Source organism: Pseudophryne corroboree, chromosome 1, assembly GCF_028390025.1.
Source record: "Pseudophryne corroboree isolate aPseCor3 chromosome 1, aPseCor3.hap2, whole genome shotgun sequence".
In the NCBI taxonomy this organism is placed as follows: Eukaryota; Metazoa; Chordata; class Amphibia; order Anura; family Myobatrachidae; genus Pseudophryne; species Pseudophryne corroboree.
Genome location: NC_086444.1, coordinates 83,139,354 through 83,153,829, shown reverse-complemented (window position 1 = coordinate 83,153,829; position 14,476 = coordinate 83,139,354). Strand labels below are relative to the sequence as shown.

General features: G+C 48.2%; 1 protein-coding gene across 6 annotated transcripts in view; it reads left to right on the top strand.

Annotated features, from left to right (window-relative positions):
• The window catches only part of CPLANE1 (ciliogenesis and planar polarity effector complex subunit 1), a 250,462-nt gene that overhangs the window by 67,739 nt on the left and 168,247 nt on the right, over positions 1–14,476 (top strand). For all 6 annotated transcript variants that reach the window (XM_063961138.1, XM_063961144.1, XM_063961157.1 and 3 more), the window contains exons 12-14: positions 10,647–11,383; positions 13,750–13,961; positions 14,283–14,363. In XM_063961138.1, coding sequence (XP_063817208.1) covers positions 10,647–11,383; positions 13,750–13,961; positions 14,283–14,363 — 1,030 coding nt within the window. The remainder of the gene's footprint in view (positions 1–10,646; positions 11,384–13,749; positions 13,962–14,282; positions 14,364–14,476) is intronic.

Here is a 14,476-nt window from a genome sequence, read left to right as displayed (position 1 = left end):
TACAATCCCATTGTCCATTGGCCGAAGGAATTCGGCCCTGCATCATAACAAAAGGTCATAGGGTGATTCATACAGGTGGGCTGTGACGATTTCCAACAGCTCAGGTGGGTGGGAAACTGGGTTTCCCGCCGCATACCTGAGTATGTGTAAATAATAGAAATGGACATAAACTTCTTATGTCCATAACTATTCGCACGAGCGATTAATACGCTCCAAACCAACACCGGAATATTACTAATTAAATACTCTTCCGATGGGTACCAAACACTGCTGTATGATTCCTGTCAGACCCTTCGTACAATACAAAGAGGGATTCCTTTAAACAGGGACCTTCTATTTTAACCAGACTTTCAGAATCTATCAAGGTGACCATGATCTACAAACTACATTAATTGTGAACATTTGTAACGAATGAGTCGCACGCTACGACTACATAAACTCTACCGTAAATACGCATACCGCGCCTGCGAGTGCACGCTATTGCGGGTATGCGCCTTCACGGGAGAGCGTACGCATGCGCAGCGCGGACCAGTGTGCGGTGCAAATATGGCAACGTGCATAGAGACATTTTTCTGACTTTGACAGTCCTAACAGTATATAGTAAAAATATAAATGCAGAAATTGAGTGACAGAAAACCAGGAGCAGATTGGGCCACAGGGAGAACGGGACACTTCTCTCACTGGACCATCCACCACTGAGTTGTGCCTGCAACCAATGGACGCAACAGTGACAGGCAGTCTGCACTTGCTCAGTGTACTACACACTCTGATCGCGCAGGCTGCAGGGGAGGAGGGAGGCAAGATGCATGTGAGGATCAGTGCGACGCTGCATATCTGCTCTCTGGCACTGACTGGGCCACAACTGTGAGGTAATGAGGATGATAGAGGAGATGTGGTCAGAGTGTGGGGGAAGGAGGATTATGGAGGAGAAGATGTGGCCAGGGTGTGGGGAATAGAGGGTGATAGAGGAGAGAATGTGGTCAGGGGTGTGAGGGAAGGAGGGTGATGGTGGAGTTGATGTGGTCAATGTGTGAAGGAAGGAGGAAGATTGATGAGAGGGCGTGCCTGGTATGAGGGAATGAGGATGAGGGAGATGATGATGTGTCTGGTGTGTGAGGGGATGAGGGAGAAGATGATATGTGTGGTATGTGAGGGAATGAGGATGAGGGAGAAGATGATATGTGTGGTATGTGAGGGAATGAGGATGAGGGAGAAGATGATATGTGTGGTGTGTGAGGGAATGAGGATGAGGGAGAAGATGATGTGTCTGGTGTGTGAGGGAATGAGGATGAGGGAGATGATGAAGTGTCTGGTGTGTGAGGGGATGAGGGAGAAGATGATATGTGTGGTGTGTGAGGGAATGAGGATGAGGGAGATGATGTGTCTGGTGTGTGAGGGAATGAGGATGAGGGAGAAGATGTGTCTGGTGTGTGAGGGAATGAGGATGAGGGAGAAGATGATGTGTCTGGTGTGTGAGGGAATGAGGATGAGGGAGAAGATGATGTGTCTGGTGTGTGAGGGAATGAGGATGAGGGAGAAGATATGTGTGGGGTGTGTGAGGGAATGAGGATGAGGGAGAAGATGATGTGTCTGCTGTGTGAGGGAATGAGGATGAGGGAGAAGATGATGTGTCTGGTGTGTGAGGGAATGAGGATGAGGGAGATGATGATGTGTCTGGTGTGTGAGGGAATGAGGATGAGGGAGATGATGATGTGTCTGGTGTGTGAGGGGATGAGGGAGAAGATGATGTGTCTGGTGTGTGAGGGAATGAGGATGAGGGAGAAGATGATGTGTCTGCTGTGTGAGGGAATGAGGATGAGGGAGAAGCTGATATTTGTGGTGTGTGAGGGAATGAGGATGAGGGAGATGATGTTGTGTCTGGTGTGTGAGGGAATGAGGATGAGGGAGAAGATGATATGTGTGGTGTGTGAGGGAATGAGGATGAGGGAGATGATGATGTGTCTGGTGTGTGAGGGAATGAGGATGAGGGAGATGATGATGTGTGTGAGGGGATGAAGGAGAAGATGATGTGTCTGCTGTGTGAGGGAATGAGGATGAGGGAGAAGCTGATATTTGTGGTGTGTGAGGGAATGAGGATGAGGGAGAATATGATGTGTCTGGTGTGTGAGGGAATGAGGATGATTGCGGAAAAGATATGGAAGGTATTGTAAGGGAAGGAGGGTGATGGGGGAGAGTATGGGGCCAAGTTGTGAAAGGAAGAGTATGAAAGATGAGAGTATGGGGCCAGGGTGTGAGAGGAGGGTGGTTGAGGAGAGGGATATTCCTGGAGTGTGAGGGAAGGAGTATGATGAAGGAAGAGGATGTGGCCACAATGTGATGGAAGGAGGATGATAGAGGAGAGGATGCAGTCAGGGTATGAGGGAAGGAGAAGGTGGAAGTGGATGTGGCTATGGTGTGAGGGAAGGAGGATGACCAGTAATTAATTAACCAGTAGACAGATTAGGCTGTAGTTTAGGGTGCCAGGACTTGGGTGGGCTCCAACTGTCCCTATAGGGGCTTAGCCTGAGCAATCATGGACAACCTTCAGATGCACACAGCTCCTCCCAGTACTTCCAGTCTTATGAAACTGGCATTGGCAGATGTCAGTGTAGAGGAGCTGGGAAGGAGCAGTCGTGACTGTAAAAAAAGATGCAGATCATATAGGACAGAGATTTATGTTAAGTACTAATAATAATATATGTATGGTGCTGAATTGGTTTTGAGAGCTGGTGTTTTGGGGTAGATGGGAGTGATGGGTGGTACAGGGTTCATCGTTAGGAGAAGGGACACTTAGGGGGTCATTCCGAGTTGATCGCTAGCTGCCGTTGTTCGCAGCGCAGCGATCAGGATAAAAATCTGCATTTCTACGCATGGGTACAATGAGCATCTTGGGTTTGCACAGAGTGTAACGAACGTTCCAGTCGCACGGCCGAACGAAGGAAGATTTGACGTGAAGTGGGCGTTTCTGGGTGTCAACTGACCGTTTTCAGGGAGTGCTTAGAAAAACGCAGGAGTGGCAGAAAAAAACGCAGGCGTGGCTGGGCGTTCGCTGGGCGGGAGTGTGACGTCAAAAGCCGTCCCTCCGTCGTTAGAATCAACGCACACGAAGAGTAACTACAGGGCTGGTCTTGTTTTGCACAAAACGATTTTGCAGGCGCTCTGCTGCACAAGCGTTCGCACTTCTGCAAAGCGAAAATACACTGCCCGGTGGGCGGCGACAATGCGTTTGCACGCTGCTAAAAACTGGTATCGACGAACAACTCGGACTGACCCCCTTAGCCTCTTAGTCTCTCACATCAGCATTATGCTAGCTACTTACAGCAGGGGGCAGTATAGCAGTGAGGTGACTTTATTTCCGTTAGCTATTAAATAAGATGGAGGGCACTGAGTGACTGTGTCACTGTGATTAATTAAAATGGAGGAGATGTAATTACAATTTCTCTAACGTCCTAGTGGATGCTGGGGACTCCGAAAGGACCATGGGGAATAGCGGCTCCGCAGGAGACTGGGCACAAAGTAAAAGCTTTAGGACTAGCTGGTGTGCACTGGCTCCTCCCCCTATGACCCTCCTCCAAGCCTCAGTTAAGATTTTGTGCCCGAACGAGAAGGGTGCAATCTAGGTGGCTCTCCTGAGCTGCTTAGAGTAAAAGTTTAAATAGGTTTTTTATTTTCAGTGAGACCTGCTGGCAACAGGCTCACTGCATCGAGGGACTAAGGGGAGAAGAAGCGAACTCACCTGCGTGCAGAGTGGATTGGGCTTCTTAGGCTACTGGACATTAGCTCCAGAGGGACGATCACAGGCCCAGCCATGGATGGGTCCCGGAGCCGCGCCGCCGGCCCCCTTACAGATGCTGAAGCAAGAAGAGGTCCATAAATCGGCGGCAGAAGACTTTCCTGTCTTCATAAGGTAGCGCACAGCACTGCAGCTGTGCGCCATTGCTCTCAGCACACTTCACACTTCGGTCACTGAGGGTGCAGGGCGCTGGGGGGGGGCGCCCTGGGAAGCAATGAATTTACCTTATTTGGCAAAAAAAATACATCACATATAGCTCCTGGGCTATATGGATGTATTTAACCCCTGCCAGTTTTCCAGAAAAAAGCGGGAGAAGAGCCCGCCGTGAAGGGGGCGGGGCCTATCTCCTCAGCACACAGCGCCATTTTTCCCACACAGCTCCGCTGGTAGGAAGGCTCCCAGAATCTCCCCTGCATCCTGCAACTACAGAAACAGGGTAAAAAAGAGAGGGGGGCACTTATTTGGCAAAATAACAGATATAAGCAGCTATAAGGGATAGACACTTATTGTAAGGTTGTCCCTATACATATATAGCGCTCTGGTGTGTGCTGGCAAACTCTCCCTCTGTCTCCCCAAGGGGCTAAGTGGGTCCTGTCCTCTATCAGAGCATTCCCTGTGTGTGTGCTGGGTGTCGGTACGTGTGTGTCGACATGTATGAGGAGGAAAATGATGTGGAGGCGGAGCAATTGCCTATAATGGTGATGTCACCCCCTAGGGAGTCGACACCTGAATGGATGGCTGTAATTAAGGAATTACGTGACAGTGTCGGCACGTTACAGAAAACTGTTGACGACATGAGACAGCCGGCAGCTCAGTTAGTGCCTGTCCAGGCGTCTCAAACACCGTCAGGGGCTATTAAACGCCCGTTACCTCAGTGGGTCGACACGGACCCAGACACAGACACTGACTCCAGTGTCGACGGTGAAGAAACAAACGTATTTTCCAGTAGGGCCACACGTTACATGATCACGGCAATGAAGGAGGTTTTGCACATCTCTGATACTGCAAGTACCACAAAAAGGGGTATTATGTGGGGTGTGAAAAAACTACCCGTAGTTTTTCCTGAATCAGATGAATTGAATGAAGTGTGTGATGAAGCGTGGGTTACCCCCGACAAAAAACTGCTAATTTCTAAAAAATTATTGGCACTATATCCCTTCCCACCAGAGGTTAGGGCTCGTTGGGAAACACCCCCTAGGGTGGATAAGGCGCTCACACGCTTATCAAAACAAGTGGCGTTACCGTCTCCAGAAACGGCCGCCCTTAAGGAGCCAGCAGATAGGAGGCTGGAAAATATCCTTAAAAGTATATACACTCATACTGGTGTTATACTGCGACCAGCAATCGCCTCAGCCTGGATGTGCAGTGCTGGGGTGGCTTGGTCGGATTCCCTGACTGAAAATATTGATACCCTGGACAGGGACAATATATTATTGACTATAGAGCATTTAAAGGATGCATTCCTATATATGCGAGATGCACAGAGAGACATTTGCAATCTGGCATCAAGAGTAAGTGCGATGTCCATTTCTGCCAGAAGAGGATTATGGACGCGACAGTGGTCAGGGGATGCGGATTCCAAACGGCATATGGAAGTATTGCCGTATAAAGGGGAGGAGTTATTTTTTGGGGGCGGTCTATCGGACCTGGTGGCCACGGCAACGGCTGGGAAATCCACCTTTTTACCCCAAGTCACCTCGCAGCAGAAAAAGATACCGTCTTTTCAGGCTCAGTCCTTTCGTCCCCATAAGGGCAAGCGGGCAAAAGGCCACTCATATCTGCCCCGGGGCAGAGGAAGGGGAAAAAGACTGCAACAGACAGCTTCTTCCCACGAACAGAAGCCCTCCCCCGCTTCTGCCAAGTCCTCAGCATGACGCTGGGGCCTTACAAGCGGACTCAGGCACGGTGGGGGCCCGTCTCAAGAATTTCAGCGCGCAGTGGGCTCACTCGCAAGTGGACCCCTGGATCCTGCAGGTAGTATCTCAGGGGTACAAATTGGAATTCGAGACGTCTCCCCCTCGCCGGTTCCTGAAGTCTGCTTTACCAACGTCTACCCCCGACAGGGAGGCGGTATTGGAAGCCATTCACAAGCTGTATTCCCAGCAAGTGATAATCAAGGTACCCCTCCTACAACAGGGAAAGGGGTATTACTCCACGCTGTTTGTGGTACCGAAGCCGGACGGCTCGGTGAGACCCATTTTAAATCTGAAAGCCTTGAACACTTACATAAAAAGGTTCAAGTTCAAGATGGAGTCACTCAGAGCAGTGATAGCGAACCTGGAAGAAGGGGACTACATGGTGTCTCTGGACATCAAGGATGCTTACCTCCATGTCCCAATTTGCCCTTCTCACCAAGGGTACCTCAGGTTTGTGGTACAGAACTGTCACTATCAGTTTCAGACGCTGCCGTTTGGATTGTCCACGGCACCCCGGGTCTTTACCAAGGTAATGGCCGAAATGATGATTCTTCTTCGAAGAAAAGGCGTCTTAATTATCCCTTACTTGGACGATCTCCTGATAAGGGCACGGTCCAGAGAACAGTTAGAGGTCGGAGTAGCACTATCTCAAATAGTACTACGACAGCACGGATGTATTCTAAATATTCCAAAATCGCAGCTGATTCCGACGACACGTCTGCTGTTCCTAGGGATGATTCTGGACACAGTACAGAAAAAGGTGTTTCTCCCGGAAGAGAAAGCCAGGGAGTTATCCGACCTAGTCAGGAAACTCCTAAGACCAGGCCAGGTGTCAGTGCATCAGTGCACAAGGGTCCTGGGAAAGATGGTGGCTTCTTACGAAGCGATTCCATTCGGCAGATTCCACGCAAGAACTTTTCAGTTGGATCTGCTAGACAAATGGTCCGGATCGCATCTTCAAATGCATCAGCGGATAACCCTGTCTCCAAGGACAAGGGTGTCTCTCCTGTGGTGGTTACAGAGTGCTCATCTCCTAGAGGGCCGCAGATTCGGCATTCAGGATTGGGTCCTGGTGACCACGGATGCCAGCCTGAGAGGCTGGGGAGCAGTCACACAGGGAAAAAATTTCCAGGGCTTGTGGTCAAGCATGGAAACGTCACTTCACATAAATATCCTGGAACTAAGGGCCATTTACAATGCCCTAAGTCAGGCAAGGCCTCTGCTTCAGGGTCAGCCAGTATTGATCCAGTCGGACAACATCACGGCAGTCGCCCACGTAAACAGACAGGGCGGCACAAGAAGCAGGAGGGCAATGACGGAAGTGGCAAGGATTCTTCGCTGGGCGGAAAATCATGTGATAGCACTGTCAGCAGTGTTCATTCCGGGAGTGGACAACTGGGAAGCAGACTTCCTCAGCAGACACGATCTTCACCCGGGGGAGTGGGGACTTCACCCAGAAGTCTTCCACATGATTGTAAACCGTTGGGAAAAACCAAAGGTGGACATGATGGCGTCTCGCCTCAACAAAAAACTGGACAGATATTGCTCCAGGTCAAGGGACCCTCAGGCAATAGCTGTGGACGCTCTGGTAACACCGTGGGTGTACCGGTCAGTGTATGTGTTCCCTCCTCTTCCTCTCATACCAAAAGTACTGAGAATCATAAGAAGGAGAGGAGTAAAGACTATACTCGTGGCTCCGGATTGGCCAAGAAGGACTTGGTACCCGGAAATTCAAGAGATGCTCACGGAAGACCCGTGGCCTCTACCTCTAAGACAGGACCTGCTCCAGCAGGGACCATGTCTGTTCCAAGACTTACCGCGGCTGCGTTTGACGGCATGGCGGTTGAACGCCGGATCCTGAAGGAAAAAGGCATTCCGGATGAAGTCATCCCTACCCTGATCAAAGCCAGGAAGGATGTAACCGTACAACATTATCACCGTATTTGGCGTAAATATGTTGCGTGGTGCGAGGCCAGGAAGGCCCCTACGGAGGAATTTCAACTGGGTCGATTCCTGCATTTCCTGCAAACAGGACTGTCTATGGGCCTCAAATTAGGGTCCATTAAGGTTCAAATTTCGGCCCTGTCGATATTCTTCCAAAAAGAACTAGCTTCTGTTCCTGAAGTTCAGACGTTTGTCAAGGGAGTACTGCATATACAGCCTCCTTTTGTGCCTCCAGTGGCACCTTGGGATCTCAATGTAGTGTTGGGATTCCTAAAATCACATTGGTTTGAACCACTCACCACTGTGGACTTGAAATATCTCACATGGAAAGTGGTAATGCTGTTAGCCCTGGCTTCAGCCAGGCGTGTATCAGAATTGGCGGCTTTATCCTATAAAAGCCCTTACCTAATTTTTCATACGGACAGGGCAGAATTGAGGACCCGTCCTCAATTTCTCCCTAAGGTGGTTTCAGCATTTCACTTAAACCAATCTATTGTGGTGCCTGCGGCTACTAGGGACTTGGAGGATTCCAAGTTGCTGGACGTAGTCAGGGCCCTGAAAATATATGTTTCCAGGACGGCTGGAGTCAGAAAATCGGGTTCACTACGGCTGGCCGGCGGTCGGGCTCCCGGCGCCCAGCATACCGGCGCCGGGAGCCCGACCGCCGGCTGACCGACAGTGTGGCGAGCGCAAATGAGCCCCTTGCGGGCTCGCTGCGCTCGCCACGCTACGGGCACGGTGGCGCGCTACGCGCGCCACACTATTTTATTCTCCCTCTATGGGGGTCGTGGACCCCCACGAGGGAAAATAAGTGTCGGTATGCCGGCGGTCGGGCTCCCGGCGCCGGTATACTGAGCGCCGGGAGCCCGACCGCCGGCATACAGAATGCCACCCAGAAAATCTGACTCGCTGTTTATCCTGTATGCACCCAACAAGCTGGGTGCTCCTGCTTCTAAGCAGACGATTGCTCGTTGGATTTGTAGTACAATTCAGCTTGCACATACTGTGGCAGGCCTGCCACAGCCAAAATCTGTAAAAGCCCATTCCACACGGAAAGTGGGCTCATCTTGGGCGGCTGCCCGAGGGGTCTCGGCTTTACAACTTTGCCGAGCAGCTACTTGGTCAGGGGCAAACACGTTTGCTAAATTCTACAAATTTGATACCCTGGCTGAGGAGGACCTGGAGTTCTCTCATTCGGTGCTGCAGAGTCATCCGCACTCTCCCGCCCGTTTGGGAGCTTTGGTATAATCCCCATGGTCCTTTCGGAGTCCCCAGCATCCACTAGGACGTTAGAGAAAATAAGAATTTACTTACCGATAATTCTATTTCTCATAGTCCGTAGTGGATGCTGGGCGCCCATCCCAAGTGCGGATTGTCTGCATTACTTGTACATAGTTATTGTTACAAAAATCGGGTTATTGTTGTTGTGAGCCATCTTTTCAGAGGCTCCTTCTGTTATCATGCTGTTAACTGGGTTCAGATCACAAGTTGTACGGTGTGATTGGTGTGGCTGGTATGAGTCTTACCCGGGATTCAAAATCCTTCCTTATTGTGTACGCTCGTCCGGGCACAGTATCCTAACTGAGGCTTGGAGGAGGGTCATAGGGGGAGGAGCCAGTGCACACCAGCTAGTCCTAAAGCTTTTACTTTGTGCCCAGTCTCCTGCGGAGCCGCTATTCCCCATGGTCCTTTCGGAGTCCCCAGCATCCACTACGGACTATGAGAAATAGAATTATCGGTAAGTAAATTCTTATTATTGACTGTAAAGCAGTGCATGTTCCACACATTGGAGGAGGGATTGGCCTTACACCATCTCTGGCTGTAATAGTGATGAATAATAATCTATTACCCTCCCAACACACTTTTTTTGCCCCAGCATATTGATTCACCATTCTGTGTCATCTCTATCTGACAACCCCACTCCTATATGATATTACCTGCACCGTCCTATCCTCCCCCTTAGTATTGTTTTGCACTCAGTGGCTCTAAACCCAGGGGTGAAGTTATGCTTCTGTCCCACGATGCAGAGACGCCACTTGGCAACCCCCCTATGTAATATGTTTGTTCTCATGTCATGAGACCCATCCAAATGCCCCTCATATGCCAACAGACCCCTACAAATGCCCTTACATGCCATCAGACTCTTCCTTCCCAATCCGTCCCTACAGACAACGGGCCTAATTCAGACCTGATCGCTCGCTAGCTATTTTTTGCAGCACTGCGAGCAGATAGTCGCCGCCTACAGGGGAATGCATTTTTGCTTTGCAAGTGTGCGATCGCCTGTGCAGCCGAGCGGTACGAAAAAGTTTTGTGCAGTTTCTGAGTTGCCCAGAAATTACTCAGCCGCTGCGATCACTTCAGCCTGTCAGGTCCCGTAATTGACGTCAGACACCCGCCTTGCAAACGCTTGGATACGCCTGCGTTTTTCCAAACACTCCAAGAAAACGGTCAGTTGACACCCACAAATGCCTTCTTCCTGTCAACCTCCTTGCGATCGGTTGTGCGAATGGATTCTTCTTTAAATCCATCGCACAGCAATGATCGGCTTTGTACCCGTACGATGCGCCTGCGCATTGCGGTTCATACGCACGCGCAGTTCTGACCTGATTGCAGCACAGCAAAAAAACCTAGCGTGCAATCAGGTCGGAATGACCCCCAACATACACGGCTGTCTCCGCTCCCTGTAGCTGTGCGAGGCAAGTTAAGCTGATATATCTATAACCTACAGTACTGAACACTTTTACATGAGCTGATAGGTTGCTGTGGGAAACTTCTCCACTCTACTCCTTAGAAGTTGTAATTATAATAATTAAAAATGTCTGAGTCTGACAGAAAAGTGAAATATATTGATGGGGTGGGTAAACCTCATGTTGCTTATAGAGGTCACACATTTTCATTGGTTTAGTTTGCAGAAGCCATGTCTGCATAGACTGTAATGACGATGACTAGATTGCGCACCTTATTAACAGCACGTAACTGATTTCTGTCCTTAGGATGATGACGAGGAGTCGGACGATCAGGATTATATTAAATACACAGCCCCCTCTGATAGTACACTGGGCAGAGCTGAGCAAGGCAGACTTGAGTTTGCTTCCATGTTCGATACTATCCACGCTGGAGACCACTACACGGAAAAGAGCGATGTGATGACTGAGCTGCTCCGTATCAGAAGGTCCTTACTGACCGCGTGGGCCATTGGAGTGACTATGCGCAACGCAGCGGACACTAGCACTTTGCTGCACTACACAGTGGGCTGCCTGACTCATTTCCTGTCTATTCTGCAGAGCCCCAAGTGCCCGGTTTTAAAAGCTGGTAAACCCTCAAAAAGGGCAGCAAGAGGCAGCCCCTGGGCTGCTTACATCGCGGTCATACAGCAGTGCCTTACACTTCTGTACTGGGACGTGGCACCGCCACACGCTATCGGACACATGATAAAACTGACGGCAGAGGCCATCAAGTTGATCCTCGTTCAACACCAGCAGCTCTACTCAAAGAGTCTGTTAGAAAGTTTTTGTTTGTTAAAGACTGTTTCCCAGAACTTGGATGCAATTTATAGCTTGCACTCTGAGTCTACATCCGCGACGTCTGCAATGGACAGTGTAGCTCACCTGGACTCGCTGAAGTTTCCAGTGTTTGAAGCAATGGTACAGCCGCACAATGTCTTCCCCGTGCACCTTCTTTTTAAGGAACCGCCAAAGCCAGTAATTCACAGCGCAAAGTCAGAGAAAAGGTACTTTTATGCATTACAAGTTACTTATATAGCGCATATATTTTCTGCAGCATTTTACAGAGAATATTTAGCCATTCACATCCATCCTTGCCCCAGTGGGCCTACAATCTCTATTCCCTATCACACACATAACCATATACACTAGGGTTTGTTTTTGTTAGGAGCTGGTTAACCTACCAGTATGTTTTTGGGAGGAAAGTGGAGCACCTGGAGGAAACCCAAGCACACATGGGGAACACATACAAACTCCTCACAGTTAATGATGTGGTGGGAGTTGAACTCAAGACCTCAGTACCGTGAGGCAGTAATGCTAACCATTACACCAAATATAAAATAATAACAAAACAAGATTCTGCAACAACTTTGAATGAAATATTGTCCATCCATGAGTAATCAGGTATAGCTCAGTTGTGTGTGCTCAGATGGATCTGTGTTGGAGTAGTAGCAGCAGAGACTTCTCACCTGTGCAGAGCAGTTTTCCTGGAGGAACAAGAGTATTCCGCTGGTCACATGTTTTCATAGAACCCCAATCCATTTTCTTTTTATGTTTGGATTCTGTCCCTAGTTCTAGTAACATGTTCGGTTGGTTAGAGCCTCATTGAATGTCTGCCATAGCATTGTGGAGCTGGGCTAATATTAAAGCCCAGTTGCATAACAAGCTATGTAAGCACATACTATGGCATTAGATCAGTTTCTTTGTTTAGCAAGTGGCGAAATCATAATTGCTGTAATGTTAAACTTCTTGGTGTAATGTGAAACAGGGTTTGTAATTCAATTCATTTGGACCTTAGATTCTTTTTTTTTTTTTTATTGTTTTACCATAAAAGTTTCTTATAGCTCTAGACTGCAAAGGGCAGTGATATACTGGACTGTCACATAATCCATTCATGTATTTTTAGGTTTTTATTTTTTTGCTCCCTGAAAATACTTGCATTAATAAGAACTGTTGTATAGAGAGTGTAGATATTTTAACAATATAGCATGCATGATAAAAGGAGGTGGGCTACATTCCACCCCTAGGACCATGGCACTGCCAGAAACTGACCCTCATCACTATTACAGGCTGCTGCCCTGCTTTTACCGGGTTTACCATTAACTTTGTAACGGGTGTGGTATAGAAGATCTACATGCATTAGGTCGACCGTATATGGTTGACAGACACAAGGTCGACATGGACAAAAGGTTGGCACTGGAAAAGGTTAACAGGGTCAAAAGGTCGACATGACAATGGTCAACACAAAAATGGTCGACACACTTTTCTTTGCATTTCTGGGGTTAGTGTGGATAGTTTTGGCATCTGGGACCATCAATTGTTGAAACATGTCCCCTCACGGGCTCGCTTCGCTTGCCTTGCTTTGGGCACGGTGTCTCGCTCTGCTCCGCCTCGCTCGCCTCAAGATTACTAAAGGTTATAATTTGTGACATGGTTAGTCATGGATGGAAAAAAAATTTAAAACATGAAAACCCCCCAAAAAATGTTGACAATCTCGATCATATGAACTTGTTCACCTTTTGAACCTGTCAACCTTTTCCAGTGTTGACCTTTCCTATGTCAACCTTTTTGTCCATGTTGACCTTGTGTCTGTCGACCTAATGACTGTCGACCAATAGTCCAGATCCCCTCTGTAATGAGACAGAGGAAAGCGGCTATAATGAAAGAATCTGCAATCCTGCGTGATCCTGTGCGGACGTATGTGCCTTCCATGTGCATGCTACAGGACATTTTTTTATTTCATTCTGTTGGCGTACTGCACCTTTGTTAAACATTTAAACATTTGTAAAGTTAAATAGAGGTAAGAGCTATCTCCTTGTGGTCCAGTGAAAGTACTGCCTTAGTTTAGTTTAGAAAGTACTGCCTTAGTGGAATCGGTTGGGAGGAAGGACACCAGTGATTCCAAAGTTATAGGCTGTTTTTGACTGAGCAACAGACTATCTATGGCAAGGGTCACAGGAGTAAAATTCCTCCTCAGCCTAGGCACTCCAGGGCAGAATCCACTTGACCAGCTCCCGGCCTCAGATTGAAGTGGGGTTGCGGTTCACTACTTTGTAGAAGGGAGGCTGGAAGGCGTACCAAGACACAAACTTGCCATGTTTCAGGGCACAGCTGATCCTGTTCGTCAATATGCAGTGATTATGAAAAAAACAAAAAAACAAAACATAAAAGGCCGTGTTCCCATCTCCTTTACGGAGTTCTGGAAAAGTAGTAGAGCAGAGGGTTATGGAAGACCGGATGTCCTATTTTGTTTTCACCTGTGTTCTCCTACTGCAGATGGAGAAATCCGTCATACATTATTTATATTTGTACCAGAACACGTCTGTGTATCTCTCTTTTAGTGACCTGTATATTCCTCCTATTTGTATTACAGGCTGGCTGTGCTCTGGCGACTCTTGTATAATCAGACCCTATGGTACCATAAACGCCTGAGAAAACAGATCTCTGTGAGCCACTCCATGCAGCGGGCACCTGAAGTTCAAAATGAAGAAAAAGCCATTGGGTTTCTCCTGTGTCACCTACAAGCTGAGCTTCAGTCAGCAGGAGAACACCTCCACCAGACCATCCGTCTTCTGCCTGTAAACGGTAATGTCATGTCACATTTGGTGTGCAATTCAAGATGCATATAATTGCTCCGAAATATTCTATATTCTACTGCCCAAATGACCTGCATATGATGTCCAGCATTTCTGGATTTTCTGAACGTAGTGTTATAGAACGCTGTACTGTTCCTGTGGCCCGGGCACAGTTTATATAGAAGCACTGGCCATAAAGCCACCAGTTTGCAGATCTGGTTGCAGCAACAGTTCTTGAGATCTGATAACGGAAGTGGGATATTGATAATGATACATAGTAACACTTGTTTACATGTCAGAAAATGTAAATATTTGTACTTTTCATTTTAAGGGGAAGAATACTACTTGTTGGGGTCGTACAAAGAGTCTGTAGAGTTCTGGAACAGACAGCTGCTGGAAACCACTCTACAGGGTAAAAGTTATTTCCTTATAACTAGACAAATAATATATACTCTGTATATCTGTGTAGTAGGTACAGTAACTGCTCTGCCATTTGTTTTCCGGATTGTGGCTACCAACAGTATC